The 14,746-nt window shown below is 45.5% G+C and overlaps 1 protein-coding gene across 3 annotated transcripts in view; it reads left to right on the top strand.

Moving 5' to 3' along the window:
- The first annotated feature begins 13,449 nt into the window (after window positions 1-13,449).
- Window positions 13,450-14,746, top strand: part of FNBP1L (formin binding protein 1 like) — a 74,897-nt gene continuing 73,600 nt past the window's right edge. For all 3 annotated transcript variants that reach the window (XM_083743450.1, XM_083743449.1, XM_083743453.1), the window contains exon 1: window positions 13,450-13,874. In XM_083743450.1, the coding sequence (XP_083599576.1) occupies window positions 13,851-13,874 (24 nt within the window). In that variant the 5' untranslated portion in view covers window positions 13,450-13,850. The remainder of the gene's footprint in view (window positions 13,875-14,746) is intronic.

Genomic DNA, 14,746 nt, shown 5'->3' with positions numbered 1-14,746 from the left:
GTTTTAATGGTTTCTTCTTAAATACAACATTATGTCAAATAAATACTGGATTTGTGAATAATTCAACAAGTATATCAGCTATTGTATAGTCTTACGTTAAAAGAAAATTGCAATAGAAGCAAGACAATGTCAGAGTTGGAAAATCTCCAGTTTCCGCCAAAGTAATCAGCTCCTTACGTTTTGTGTGCAAATGTTCTCTTTGGATCCCCTACTTAAAATTTCCTTTCTGGTATTAATTTGCGCTGCTTTTAAAAATTTCCCAGCTTCTGGAGTTGAATGTATGAAAACGGGCATTTTTGGTTGCGGAATTCCAATGCTTGCGACTTGAAGAAGAACTAGAAGTATGCTAAGAGCACAGAAAGACCTGCACGGCCCAGAAATCGCAAAGTAAGAAATTATAAAACATCCTGAAGTTATTTTCCTACACTACTCTCAACCTCCATCTTAAGTAATGTTAGTGATAATTGCAGTGATGCTATTATGTGGTTTGGGCTCAGGTTAGTAGCTGTTTCCACATCCATCTCCAAAGCAGATTATTAATAAATTGAGTTGGGTGTGCATTTAATATTTGCTGCTTGGCATGTATAACAGCTTTTCTGGCTGCAGTGCACTAGGCAAAGGTTAATGCAAGATCAGTCCCAGGGTGGTGATGGCATAATTAAATGTTCCCAAGCATGCTTTGAAATGAGAAATTGAGGCCTGCGAAGGTGTGGAAGCATGACTCTGCCTTGCATGGGAGAAGACCTTGGCTGGGATCCAAAATGCTGCGCAAGTATTTCCTCCGTGCTCAGAGAGGCCTTTGGACTCGCTATCCTCAAACAGAACCTCTCCCTGCCACATGGCAAACTCAGGACTTTCAGAAGCGGTTTCCTTTTTGTCTTCAATGGGAGGCTCCTGTTCAAAGAAAGCAATAAAAACAACTCAGCAACAATCCTGCTGGGTGTGCCAAAATCCTTGGGTGTGCCTGAAGTCGCTCTTTGGATTCCAGCCCTTGTCCTGTTTTCACACAGGAGGGCATTTTCTCTGCTTAATGTCGGAATATGTGCATTGCCAAGCAAGCAGCCTTTTAACAACATCAAAAAGCTTTACCCCAAATCAAATGAGATGAATTCTCAATTTAATTTGCTTTGTTTTCCTTCCGTTCCCTGCCCAAGCCTTGAGCCGGGGTAGAGACAGACAGGCAGAAGCGAGGATCAGACTTTTTTACTTAATATAAAAAATCCTTGCTGGGTCAATCTAGCTTTCTGTCTCCTGCAGTGGTGGACCCCATTTCTCCTGAAGTAGAGTAGTAATCTTAGCAAGACCAGAAATTTGTACCAAAGGAATGCTGTGTGTTCTGCAGTGCAAATTTCACCACAAAGAACCAAGCGAGACATGTTGTGGACTTCCTTTATCTCCTTTGCAGAAAGCAGCTGTTTTATGCGTAAGGGTGGGGAAGAGTTAAGCAGCCCCTACCCTGCTTTCAGCTTCTCAAGAGTGGCTCAAGGAAAATCACACTCAAATCCATGCATTTAAACATAAATAAAATTTAAATTTATTTAGTTCTTCGATATATGGTACATGTTATTAACTGACTTCTGTTTCTCCTCCCCCGTCTTGTTTCTTTTAAAAGTAATCAGCGAAGAAGCTCCACCTAGTGATCAGCCTGTGTTTTCAAAAGCGATGAACTAGAAAGTAAGTGTGAGACTTTTTTTTTTAATAAATATTTATTAAAGTTTTTTGAATACAAATGCATAAATAATAATCAACATTACCTATATCATAACATGATTTCATCACTTCTTTGTACCCCCTCACGTCTCCCGCTCCCACTTACATCGTTAAAAATTTTTTTCAAGCAAATTACCATCTTGTTTACAATCTTATATCCGCTCATTTAAATAGAATCTAGCAGTTCTCCAAAAGATTTATATTTTCCTTAATCTCACTTATCGTCAAATTCAGATTTAATTCAGTGGTGGACAATTATTTATGATCTAGCATCCTTCTTAACATTCAACCAAATTACAATATTTTTGTAAATAAATCTTAAATTTCTTCCAGTCTTCTTCAACCCTCTCTTCTCCCAGGTCTCGGATTCTGCCAGTCATCTCGGCCAGCTGCATATAGTCCATCAGCTGCATCTGCCACTCTTCCAGTGTGGGTAGATCTTGAGTTTTCCAGTTCTTAGCGATGAGTATCCTTGCTGCCGTTGTTGCATACATAAAAAATGTTCGGTCCTTCCTTAGCACCTTCTGGCCGACAATACCCAGAAGGAAGGCCTCTGGTTTCTTAGTGAAGGTATACTTAAATACCTTTTTCAACTCATTATATATCATTTCCCAGAAGGCCTTCACTTTAGGGCAGGTCCACCAGAGGTGAAAGAATGTTCCTTCATTTTCTTTACATTTCCAACATTTATTATCAGACAAATGGTATATTTTGGCAAGTTTAACTGGGGTTATGTACCATCTATATATCATTTTCATTACATTTTCCTTCAGAGCATTACATGCAGTGAAGTTCAGCCCAGTGGTCCACAACCTTTCCCAGTCCTCAAACATAATGTTATGCCCAATGTCCTGTGCCCACTTTATCATAGCCGATTTAACCATTTCATCTTGTGTATTCCATTCTAACAGCAAGTTATACATTCTTGATAATACCTTAGTCTTTGGTTCTAACAATTCTGTTTCCAACTTCGATTTCCCCACCTGGAACCCTAACTTTTTGTCATTTTTAAAGACTTCTTTAATCTGAGCGTAATGTAACCAGTCTCGCACTTTATCCTTCATTTTCTCCAAACTCTGCAATTTCCAATTGTCTCCTAAAGTAAGTGTGAAACTAGGGCCATACGTTTCTTTCCTGCTTTGAGCAATTGCCTGCGACAACTGCTACACATAAATTTAATTCCACAACGTCATGCTGTAAGTTCATTGCTATAATTAATATACAAATAACACTGTGCTACTCAGTGAGCTGGAAGTACTTGATTAGCAGTTTTCTGGAGGAAATGCTCAAGTATGTCTGTTGAAAAGACCAAATGCTTTCATGAAATATCTTGACTCGCACAAGCTTCCTGAAGGACAAAATTGTTTGGGGTCATTTTGTGGATGTCTTGAGTGCAATTAGTTCCTGCCGAACACTCGAAAGCTACTGGCCCAGTGTTGTTGCTGCAAAGGTTTAAGTTACAGGGTCTGCTGCACAGCAAAAGTGATTGGTTGTTACAACTGAGCCTCCAGTCTCCCCAGAGACTAACTCATAACTACTGTCATCTACTCATGCGAGAAAAATTATTTTGTGTGTTTCAAATTTAGTTACCGTATTTTTCGTCCTATAGGGCGCACCGGCCCATAGGACGCACCTCGTTTTTTGGGGTGGGAAATGAATAATAAAAAATTATTCCCCCCCCCAGCCGCGGCTGCCACCCCAAGCCTTGCACACGCCTGCCCGAAGCACGGGGCACCCTCCGGAGGGCTCCGCGTGCTTCGGGCGGCAGGCTGCCGCCCCAAGCCTCGCTCGCCCGGCGGGAACTCCTGCCGGGCGCGTAAGGCTTGCAGACACTCGCCCGAAGCACGGGGAGCCCTCCGGAGGGCTCCCTGTGCTTCGGGCAACAGGCTGCCGCCCCAAGCCTTGCGCGCTCGGCGGGAGCTCCCGCCGAGCGCGCAAGGCTTGCAGACACTCGCCCGAAGCACGGGGAGCCCTCCGGAGGGCTCCCCGTGCTTGGGGCGGCAGGGTGCCGCCCCAAGCCTCGCGCGCCCGACGGGAGCTCCTGCCGGGCGCGCAAGGCTTGCAGACACTCGCCGGGGCTGCAGGCTGCTGCCAGCAAGCCTTGTGAGCCCGCAGGAACTCCCGCCGGGCTTGCGGATAGCTTCCTGAAGCCTGGAGAGCGAGAGGGGTCGGTGCGCACCGATGCCTCTTGCTCTCCAGGCTTCAGCGAAAGCCTGCATTCGCCCCATAGGACGCACACACTTTTCCCCTTCATTTTTGGAGGGGAAAAAGTGCGTCCTATGGGGCGAAAAATACGGTGTTTGGGAGTGTGGGTGGTGGACATCTGTAAGTATGTTGCCCCACTAGGTACCACTAGGTGGTGCTCATGCTTAACACAATAATTTATTGCTGCTGCCTGAGAAATAGTGAAACTTTCTATCTTAAGGAAACTTTCCTTTAATTATTAGAAAGGTTTGATTATTAACTTTAAAGAAAAACAGGGATATTTTTTCATAATAAGTATGAGTATTTTAAAATGTTACGTGCATTAATCTCAGCATTGATTTTAACAATGTAGGGTCCAGATATCCAAAAGATCAACTCATTTTCTACAGGCCCTCTTGGGTGTTAAAAGATTATCAGAGTGGGCCCAATTGGTAGTTCCACCACTAAATTTGTTGCGAATGGAGGTAGAAGCCCTATAGTTATTAAATTTGTTCCCCACAGAAGTGAGTCTGGACCCTTCATTATGAGCTTTTTTGGACATTGAATGATGGGTAAGAAATTGAAATTTATCTGTATTTCACAAGATTTATACACTGCTTGATGGTAATAAAATGTCAAGGCAGTAATAATAATAAAAAGCTAAAAACAACTATTGAACCATAATTAAGATCAGTGATAAGCTGGTGTCCAGGTTGAAACACACGTCCACATTCTAGGCAATAATGAAACAAGCAATTCTATATTTATTGTTCATTAGAGGTTTGGAGCTATGTCACTGCCACCCAGCCTTTCTGAATGCATTTTGATACTTCTTTAAAGCTGAAATCTGCATCAGAAACGCTGAACAAAGTCCAGGGGATTGTGGGTTGAGCAATCTTACTTATACTTAGCGTTCACCAGTTCAGAGAGATAGCACTGCTATGTTGGTGGAATGGCTTGCCAAATCCGGTGCCCCTTAGTTTAGGCAGAGAGGGTAAAAAGGAAGAACAGTCACAGAGGAAACAGAAATGAAATATATATATTTGGTAGAGAAAACCTGTTTACAAATATGTATCTACATATGAATCTTCAGGCACACTACTTCTTTTCCTGCATTGCAGGGGGTTGGACTAGATGACCCCTGAAGGGTCCCTTCCAACTCTACAATTCTATGATTCTATTATTATTTTGCAAATTAATATGGAACTGATCTGGCTATTCTTACCCTAGAGTGGCACTCACTTTATTTGGTTTCTTGATCCGAGATCTGCAATATAAGACGGGGTATAAAAAATTAAATAAATCAAAAATTCAACAAAGGATTAGTGGTTACTGACAGTCAGTTAGATTAGTTGTCTCCCTGTACATTTGCACAATATCTTTGCACTTATGCACAGACATCTTTGGCCCCTAGCCTATGTATTTTAAATACATTTTGATTTTCAAATAAAAATTTCCTAATAATGAAGAATCAGATATATGGCTAGCATAGCTTATGGGACAGGATACAGTATTGCAAGAGTAGGCTTCCGCTAGCACAACAGAACTTCATCTTCCTCTCCTCTCCCCTGCAGCCCCTCCCCCCAAGCACTCCCAAAATATTTTCCGGAGGGTCCACCAAACCCCCAGAACAGATTCTAAGGGCGTCAACAGCATTGGACACATTCTGTGTCTTTGGCAGCACTGCAAAAATATGCATGGCTTTATACTGGACGTCGTTTGCCAGCCAAACCACTGTGATCTATTTACTTACTGATCTATAATTGCCTGCTCCTCATTAATGCATTTTCCTGAACTTTGCCTCGGCAACTGGGGATTTCCATCATCTCCTGGGGAGATTTCTTATAACCATACCACATGCAAATCCCTGCTCTCTGGCACAAAGCTATAAGCAAATCATAGCAAGAAATGTGCGCCGATTATGCTAATCCAATGTTGCGATTGACATTTTGGCCTCTGAACTCCTCATCCATACATCTACATCAAACATGGCAATTACAAAGCATGACAGCTGATGTCATGCTCCATATGCGAACCACTGTTAAAAGAACAGTTTAAAAAGGGATTGTGCATTTCAAAGCAAGTGTTGTGTGTGCTCTTTTGCTTGAGAAACCTGGGAGTACTGCTAGATCTAAGAAAAGGAGGAAGAAGCTATATATTTTTTCCCACTTTCAGCGGTGGTTCTGTACATTTTATTTATTTAAAATATTTGCAGGCCATTATTCATGACCAAAACGGCATTGCAGAGCGGGTTACACTATTAAATCCTTCAAATGCCAACATGAAACAAAAAAATAAAGCAGCAAAAACATTACTTCTAATCCAGTAATGACAGCAATATCCAGGCACATAAACAAGGTACTTCAAGTTCCTTGATTCTCAGAGAATTATATCTTATCAGCAGGAAGCATACTTTAATTGTATCATCAGGATTTTGAGATTCCCTTGTTATGAATCATCAGATTGTTATGGGAAGATGAGGTGCATTTTCAGCTTCCCCCTCTGCGTAAAACGGTGCCTTTCTACTGTATGTCACTTTTATCTGTTTTAATGGTGTGCTATATGGGTTGTGAAGAAGGACTGAAAAGAAGCATGGTACCCCACACCCCTCATTTTTCCTCCTAGCATGGGGAAGGGTTGAGGTGGCCGGCTTCCTTTTCTCTGCAAACAACAGGAGCTGTCCGCATCGCCTGCGCTCCTGAGCAATGTTCCACTGTAAACAAAAGGTTGCCAAATAATGGCAGCCTCACAGAAAGAATAATCAGCGTGTATCCTGGTGATAACTTGCCCCTGAAAAGCTGCCAACGTTCAGATGTGCCAGAACTTTCCAGAGTTTTCGTTTGCAAGGGGCTAGAACAGCCAGTTTGTTCAGTCCCAGAAGAAAACGGTTCAAGCAGAAAGGTGAGGGACAAGGCTCAGAAGAAATGAAGATGGAGCACAACCCGCCAGCCTCAGCAGCAGGGAGGAGGAAAACACTCCTGCTCCCTCCCATTTAGTAGCAAGAGAGAGGTTGTGTGAGCAAAGACCCTTTGTTTAAGAACGCTTTGAAGACCAAAGGGAGACAGCACTTCTTTAGAATTGACACAGCTAACACATTTTTTTAAAATGCACTTTTACAATGTCACATCAGGGGCTTCAGTTATTCTCCTTTTTTCCTGTTTTACAGAAGTATTGTTGTGGTACTGATTTTTCTGATCTTTTCTTATTTTAACAAAATATTCTTCCAGTGTAGGTGTGCTTGAATCTGTGGCATGTTTCCAAGGGATTAGCTTCCCCATGCATATTTCCTTTAATTAGTCTGCACAATGTGTTGTTTTTCTTAGAGGTCTTCCTCCCATGTTAACAATGTCCTTGTTTTCACATTCCTTACTTTATGAGATTTGATCCAGTCCTCCATGGAGATGCTGTACAAAAATGCAACTTCCTTTTTTTAAGGGTGGTAAATTTCACACAAGACTCATGATTCTTTTTTACCATTCACTTCTCTCTCTCTCTCTCTCTCTCTTGCTGCATCTATTATTTATTCTCTCTAAAAACATGATTTGTCTTGCTTTGTTTTATTATTATGGTTTATCCGTACAAGCCTGTACAGTGGCACCGTACAGAGTTACATGGGTTTCTACCAGGGGTGCTGCTAGATCTGGGATGGCACAGGACAAAGTTTTGCCTCTGGGAAAATTCAGGTGGCTGGGATCTCATTGGCATGGTGTTTTGTAGTGTGCCCAGCCACCTTGTAAGCAGTGGCTGAAAAAGGGGAGGAAGAGACTTAAGATCTGGGGTGCACAACAAAAGTCTTTGAGCTTGTGCCCCATTGGGCAACCCCCAACAATGCCCCTGGTTCCTGTCCCCCAAGGAGCTTAAAATCTAATAGATGATGGGAAGGGGAAAAAGGAAGAAAAGTAATGACACTGGTAAGCAAAATAAGCAAATATAGTAGCTGTTCAGAATGTGGATTAAGGGAATGAACCAATGACCACAGAAGTGGGTTTCAAGAAGAAAGCCTACATGAACATTTGCTGGCATCCGTCTGCCTCAAGCAACAATGGAATGCTCTTCCAGAAACTGCTGCGTTGGCACGTTGTGATCTCTCCTAGGCACAAGCCTGGGAAGTGTTTATGGAGGTCCTGGGCTGCCCAGACAACAAGACCCACATCTTGGCCTCACTGATGTGGTTCAAAGGAAATCAGAGGTCCTGGGCTGCAGAAGGAGGTGAACAAGGCGCCACCCAGATGTCTTAGGGACTCCACTCTGGATTTGTGTAGGGTTTACTTCTTAGCCTTTTATTCTCCTAAGACATGGGTAGGCAAACTAAGGCCCGGGGGCCGGATCCGGCCCAATCGCCTTCTAAATCTGGCCTGTGGACAGTCCGGGAATCGGTGTAGAATGAATTCTGAGTAGAATGTGTCCTTTTACTTAAAACGCATCTCTGGGTTATTTGTAGGGCATAGGAATTCATTCATCCCCCCCCTCCAAAATATAGTCCGGGCCCCCACAAGGTCTGAGGGACAGTGGACCAGCCCCCTGCTGAAAAAGTTTGCTGACCCCTGTCCTAAGATATCCAGCAAGGCAAAACAAGGGGCTTGGAAAGTGGTTGGGTGATGGATTGGTTTGAAGTTTGCGGCACAGCTACAACTAGGCCAAATTGTGGCACACATTGGACTTGTTGGAAATATGTGAGTTGCCTTGAAGAGAGGACAGCCAGTCATTAAGAGTTCAGGATGGGGGAATGGGCATATTTTACTTGAACCATTAAGCTGTATGACCCAGCTATGCCCCACTGAAGCAAATCACACAACTTAATTTTAGCAATTGACTCACCATCATCTAATTATCCAATCATGCTTGAGTAGTTCATAAGTTTCTGTTATGACTCAACCTACCTGTCATTTGTTTTCCTATTTTGCAATCTACCCCTCGTTTAAGTGCACAGAGTAAGCGAGGTGGCATCTTTCCTCAGACTAGCAACAGTTTGGAGAAAATTATCTGAGAACTATGCTTTTGCTTATGGACGTCTAGCAATGAAAAGATGTCACTGATAAGGCTGAAGATGTTTTTCTTGTAAAAATTTCGTTTGAGAGGATTTCCCTTTCAATATATTTTCTACCAGTTTGCCAGAGGTGGTGCTGCTGGGCAGACAAGTTGCTTTTGTTTCCCTTTGCCAACTGCAGTCTACACTGGCTACACCTTCCCTTCCTTTCCCTTTTGGATAGCTGCAAGGGTTCTCAAGAAGTGCCTGTGTTCCAAAATTTACCTCTACACTACTGCTTGAAAGTCAACTGCATGAACGCCAACAGAACTTTCTTCAGACAAATCTCGCTATTTTTCTTTCAGAAATCCAACATGGGAAACAAAACTTGCTTCCCCATAAATGCACTTTACCTTTTCCGTAGCCCCACCCCTCCAATATATATTTCTGGTGCTACCTCTGCAGTTTAGAATTTAATGGACCTAAGGTAGTCATGTTTGCTATTTTCAATGGGTCTACTCTAGGGAGGACCAACATTGGGCACAACCCAAAGAGTTTCTTTATGTATATAAAAAGATTCGTCCTATGGTTTGCCAACCCTTTCCAGTGTTCATCAATTGCCCTCTGGTATCTCAAATTTCTGGAGGCTATAAGTGTCCCACTTCTCTTCAGAAGGTCACAAGAGGCCCAGGATACATTCCTCTACATTTAAGTCAATGCCAGGGCAGTATCGTAACAAACAAGGTTAATTCGAGGCATGGTCATTGCTAATGGGCTGTTTTAATATGGCTGTTTTAAGATACAGCACCTAAGCACCAGTGGCGTAGCGTGGGGGGTGCAGGGGGGGGCGGCCGCACTGGGCGCAACATCTGGGGGGCGCGCTCGCACTCGCAGCTCTTTGCCCCTACCTGGCTCACTCACTCTCTCTCACTGCAGTGCTGGCTGAGCGAATCCGATCCGAGCCGCCAGGTCGCCGCCCACTGTGGAGGGGGTGGGTGCCAGACGTGCGGAGAGAGAGCAAGGGACTATCTGGGGGAGGGACAGTGCAGCGGCTGCCCAGCGCAGCGCTGAGCGCGGGAGAGAACCACACCAGACCAGACCAGGCAACAGCAAAAAGAAGCTGGCAGCGGCGGCAGGTTAGGGGTTAGGGGGCGCAAATTACTTGCCTTGCCCCGGGTGCTGACAACCCACGCTACGCCACTGCTAAGCACGTTCTACTTAATTACCAGTCTGTTCACATGGCTCCTAATTACTGTATTTTCTAATTTCCTCATTAAAGAATCTCACTACTACACTGTTCCTTTTTTGTTTTAAGAAAATGGAAGTGCCCAGTAACTCACCTGTATGAGACAATCCATACTACTTAGTATTTTGCCCCCCCCCCCCCCCCGGAAGAAGTGTAATACAAAGAATTTCCACTAACAGTTATTTCTGATCTTCTCGCTTTGTTTTCTGTGGTTAAAAGCAAAAAAATATAGGGGTGCTAACTGTGCCTGTGTGACTCATACAATGCCAGCTTTGATTTGTTTTTACTTACTTTTGTATTAGATGTTACAGTTCCCCTCGCCTGTACCACATTTAGATAAACTGAGCATTTGGGGATAAGAGTTTGTGACAAGATTTAAGAGTGTCCATGAAGGGTATAAAAATCCTTTTAAATCCACAATAAATTATTTCAGATAAGTTGCCTAAACCAGAAATAAAATTGAGAACACCAGGCCATAAAAAGGAATGACCAATACCACACCTTCAAGACCAATCTTTAAAACTGGGTGTGTGCAGGCAACAGATTCAAATCCCCATGCTATCATGAAGTTCATTGGAGACCTAGCATCAGTTGCTATTTCTTAGACTAACCATTGCGCAGGATGGTTGTGCAAAAGCAAAGTTTTCAAGTTATCATATTGCTTCACTTCCAATCAGTGCATATCCTGTAACTTTTAATGCTGAAATCCTGTAACTTTGCATACTACAAATGTGCCGTGGGGGTGTTGTCCTGCTTTCATTGCACAATAGTCTTTTCAGACAGTGAAAACGTAAAATTGGGAAAGCATCGCAGAACAACTAATGAAGCAGAAGAAACCCACCACTAATGTGCTGTTATTGTATCAAGAATGCGTCACATCCGGAGAAGCCTTTTATTCACTCATTACTATACAGTATCTAGTCCTGGAGCACCTTGAATCTGACTTCTGTGGAACTGAATGTTTTGAGGTTTACAGAATGAGGTTACATTCACACAAACAGTTATGCTGTTTAGCACTCTAATTCTCATGAGCCACCAAGTCATTCAATGCATTCAATTAGTGGTCCTACTCATGTTTCCCCCACTTGGCAAAAGGAAGATGGGCTGCATTTGACATTACTAAAATGGTCCAGATGCATAGGGAGTAGCATAAAGAAACCACTTCCTATTCTGTTCATTCCTTGAACAGAAGGACTGGCCAGACCTGGAAGTATAACGAGTGCAAACCAAAAAGTGTGCGCTCCTACAATATTTCCTCATTCACAAGTACAAATGTTGAACAGGGGAAGGCAGGAGGGTCTACTTTCTCTCAAACAGTTATTGCTGGAATAACAATGTTTCACTGCAATCAAAAGCAAACTATAGTAATTTGTGAGGTGGCTTATAAGGTATGGGTGGGACGCGGGTGGCGCTGTGAACCACAGAGCCTAGGGCTTGCTGATCAGAAGGTTGGCAGTTCGAATCCCAGCGACGGGGTGAGCTCTTGTTGCTCAGTCCCCGCTCCTGCCAACCTAGCAGTTCAAAAGCACGTCAAAATGCAAGTAGATAAATAGGTACCACTCCAGTGGGAAGGTAAACGGTGTTTCCGTGCGCTGCTCTGGTTCACCAGAAGCGGCTTAGTCATGCTGGCCACATGACCCGGAAGCTGTACGCCGGCTCCCTCGGGCAGTAAAGCGAGATGAGCGCTGCAACCCCAGAGTCGTCCACGGCTGGACCTAACAGTCAGGGGTCCCTTTACCTTTACTTTTATAAGGTATACAATGATGGAGCTTTTTTCAAAGTGGGACTTCATCCCTGGTATTACGACTATTAGATGAGAAGCCACTTTGAACAGGGGACCCTGCTTATCTTAAGCAATGCACTGAGTGCACTGAATTTTAGATTTCACTGGAGGTAGTGTGACTTCCACACACAAAACAACAATTAGCAGCCAACATTTTTGTTTCTTCACTTTGCTCCAGCAGCTACAAAAAATTCCTGGCCATCTCCTTCCTCCTTGAGCTTGGCAACTTTTACTGGAACCTATTCCAGACCGAGTGTTTCTAAGCATGTGCAGAGTGACCTTTCTTTTTGAAATGGAAGATTACTAGCTTCTGTCTTTCAAAAAAAAGACCAACGGATGCATTACCCTTCAAAAATGACTAGAACCTGTACTTCCTGTTCTGAAATTTGGCCAAGGGCTTGGTTGAAAAAGGCTGCCTGCCTTCACCTTGAGGCATTATCGCAGTCCCTGACTGTGCTCAGATAAAACGAGGTGGCCGAGTTTAAGGTGGTCGTAGCGTGGATTTTACCACTCAATGTTTGGAATGCCCCCTTTAATTAAAAACAAGAACCCCAAAGCACCTAACTAGGGAAGCTGCAGGGCAGGCAACGGTCTGTGTGCTAGAACCTGGATGTCACAGCCAGTACCATCATTAGGCTAACTAGGCATCAGCCTTGGGCACAGACCTCAGAAGGGCTCAGTATTAACTTTTGAGGGGCACAGTTCTGCAGATCCTCAAAGTGGCCCTATTTTCCAGGGACAGTCTTGGATTTACAGAAGCCATCCCAGTTTCTAATTTGATCCTGGAATGTCTTGCTTTTCCTTAGGACGTCCCTATTTTTATTGGAGAAATATTGGAGGGTATGGTAGGACGTCCCTATTTTCATGTGAAAAATGTTGGACGGTATAGAGTTATGTGACTCCCAAGCCAAGGGGATAAGTAACTATACAACTTTTAGAAGACATCTGAAGGCAGCTTTTTATAATGAAGTTTTTTTAATGTTTTACTATGTTTTTATATATGTTGGAAGCTGCCCAGAGTGGTTGGGGCAACCCAGTCGGATGGGCGGGATATAAATATTATTATTATTATTATTACTACTACGGGATAGGACCTCCCTTTTTCAACGGAGGAATGTTGGCGAGTGTGTTTTATACGGATTATTTTTGTTGCCTCTTATAAATTTCTGACAATAGTCCATTTTATATTTCGAATAATTTTATCACTTTTAAAGGAATTCAAACAAAGACGTTCCTTTTGAAAATCGAAGCTAGTCTTTTTTATTATTTTGGAGAGGGGTGCAAGCCGTCGGCCTTGCCGCAAAAGAGCCTGCCACCTGCGCTGCTTGGCGCGCTAAATTCCTAGGCGCAAAGAGCGGTTTGCTCGCAGGAGGAGCGCAATCCGCGCCTCGCCTGCGCTCACCTGCCACCTGAAGCGACCCAGCTGCCGCCTCCTCTTACCTCCGACTGCCGCGCCTCCTCCCGGCGCTGCTTTGCGCGCGGAGGGCGTGTCCCTCGGGCGGGAACAGGAAGCGTGCCGCCCAAGCCACCCCCGACGGAGCCGCAGCCTCGGCTCGCGTCTTGTCCCAGGGCCTCCCTGAGGAGCGGCGGTGGCGGTGGCCGAGTCCGCCCCTCTCCCAGCCTCCATCGCGGCTGCCCGCCTTCCTCCTCCTCCTTCCTCCTCCTCTCCCAATTCCCATCCCCAAGCAAGGCGGAGCTGGAGATTGAACCTTCGGCTGCCGCTACCGCCGCCGCCACCTCTCCGCCCGTCTCCCAGGCGCCCGAAGCGAGACTGCCACCCCCTTCCCTCCCGGTGCTTCTTTCGAGGGGGCGACGCGGGGGCAACAAACAAGGGGCGGCGGGGGTCGCGCCTTCTCCGGCGGCGGCAGCAGCAGTAGCCGAAGCCGCAGCAGCGCCCTGACGAGAAGCGCCACAAAGGAGCGCCAGCGGCGGCGGAGCTTTGCGCCGCCTGCGGAGTCGCCATGAGCTGGGGCACGGAGCTGTGGGTGAGTAGTCCGCCCTTTCATTGTGTCTGGTGGTTGGGAGGGGGGGGGTCGGGTCCACGCTCTGAGGGAAGGAAAAAGAGGGAGGGCGGCTTCGTTGGGGGGGGGGGACCGCTCCTTTGGGGAGGCGCCGTGCCGGGGATGCGCGCGGGTGGTCGGGGCGCCTTTGTTGGAGGAAGTGTTGTGGGGAAGCGCCTGAGGGAGGTAATGGGTACTGAGGGGAGGCGAGTGGGGGTTTTTAGGGGGGGCGGGTCGGGGAATTTCCCCTGGATAGCCGAGCAGAGGGCTGAGGAAGGGGGGGGGGACACCACACAAATCCTCATTTGTAATTCTCTTGGTGTAGGCGACCCCCTTATTCCTCTTCCACCCCAATCTCCCCTGCTGGCGTGTAAAGCGGGGTGCCCCTCATTTCAGGACACTGGGAGCGGTGAAAGGCGAGTGAGACCCCCGCATCGGCGCCCCCTCCTTCTCCTCTATGGGCGGTGCGTGGGTTGCTCTGGTTTACTTGCCTTGCAGGGTCTTCCCTCCCTTCCCTTTCTCTGTCTTCTTTCTTAAACAAAGGAAAGGTGTTCGGACACAAGCCAGCAGTGGCACATTGAATGCACGGCTTGGTGAGATAAGCCGGTGGCTCTGCGCGCAGTTTGTGTATGTAGCGAACCCCTCCCCTCCCCCCCTCTCGCTTAAGAAAATAAAGGTGAAAATGACTTTCAGGTTTGATTGCTTCCCTTTGGTGTGAGTCAGCTGCGCCTTGGATCCTGCTTGAAGAGTTTCAGACAATACTGGGCCACTAGGGAAGGGTTACGACGAGAAAGCGATGTGCTGGGGGCGGGGGAGTCGAAAAATACGAGACGAGGGGCTTTTGCTGAGGGCGCTGC

This window comes from Podarcis gaigeae (assembly GCF_964106915.1).
Source record: "Podarcis gaigeae genome assembly, chromosome: 6".
In the NCBI taxonomy this organism is placed as follows: domain Eukaryota; kingdom Metazoa; phylum Chordata; class Lepidosauria; order Squamata; family Lacertidae; genus Podarcis; species Podarcis gaigeae.
The sequence above is the reverse complement of the archived record's forward strand: the minus strand, read 5'-3'. Positions and strand labels throughout refer to the sequence as shown.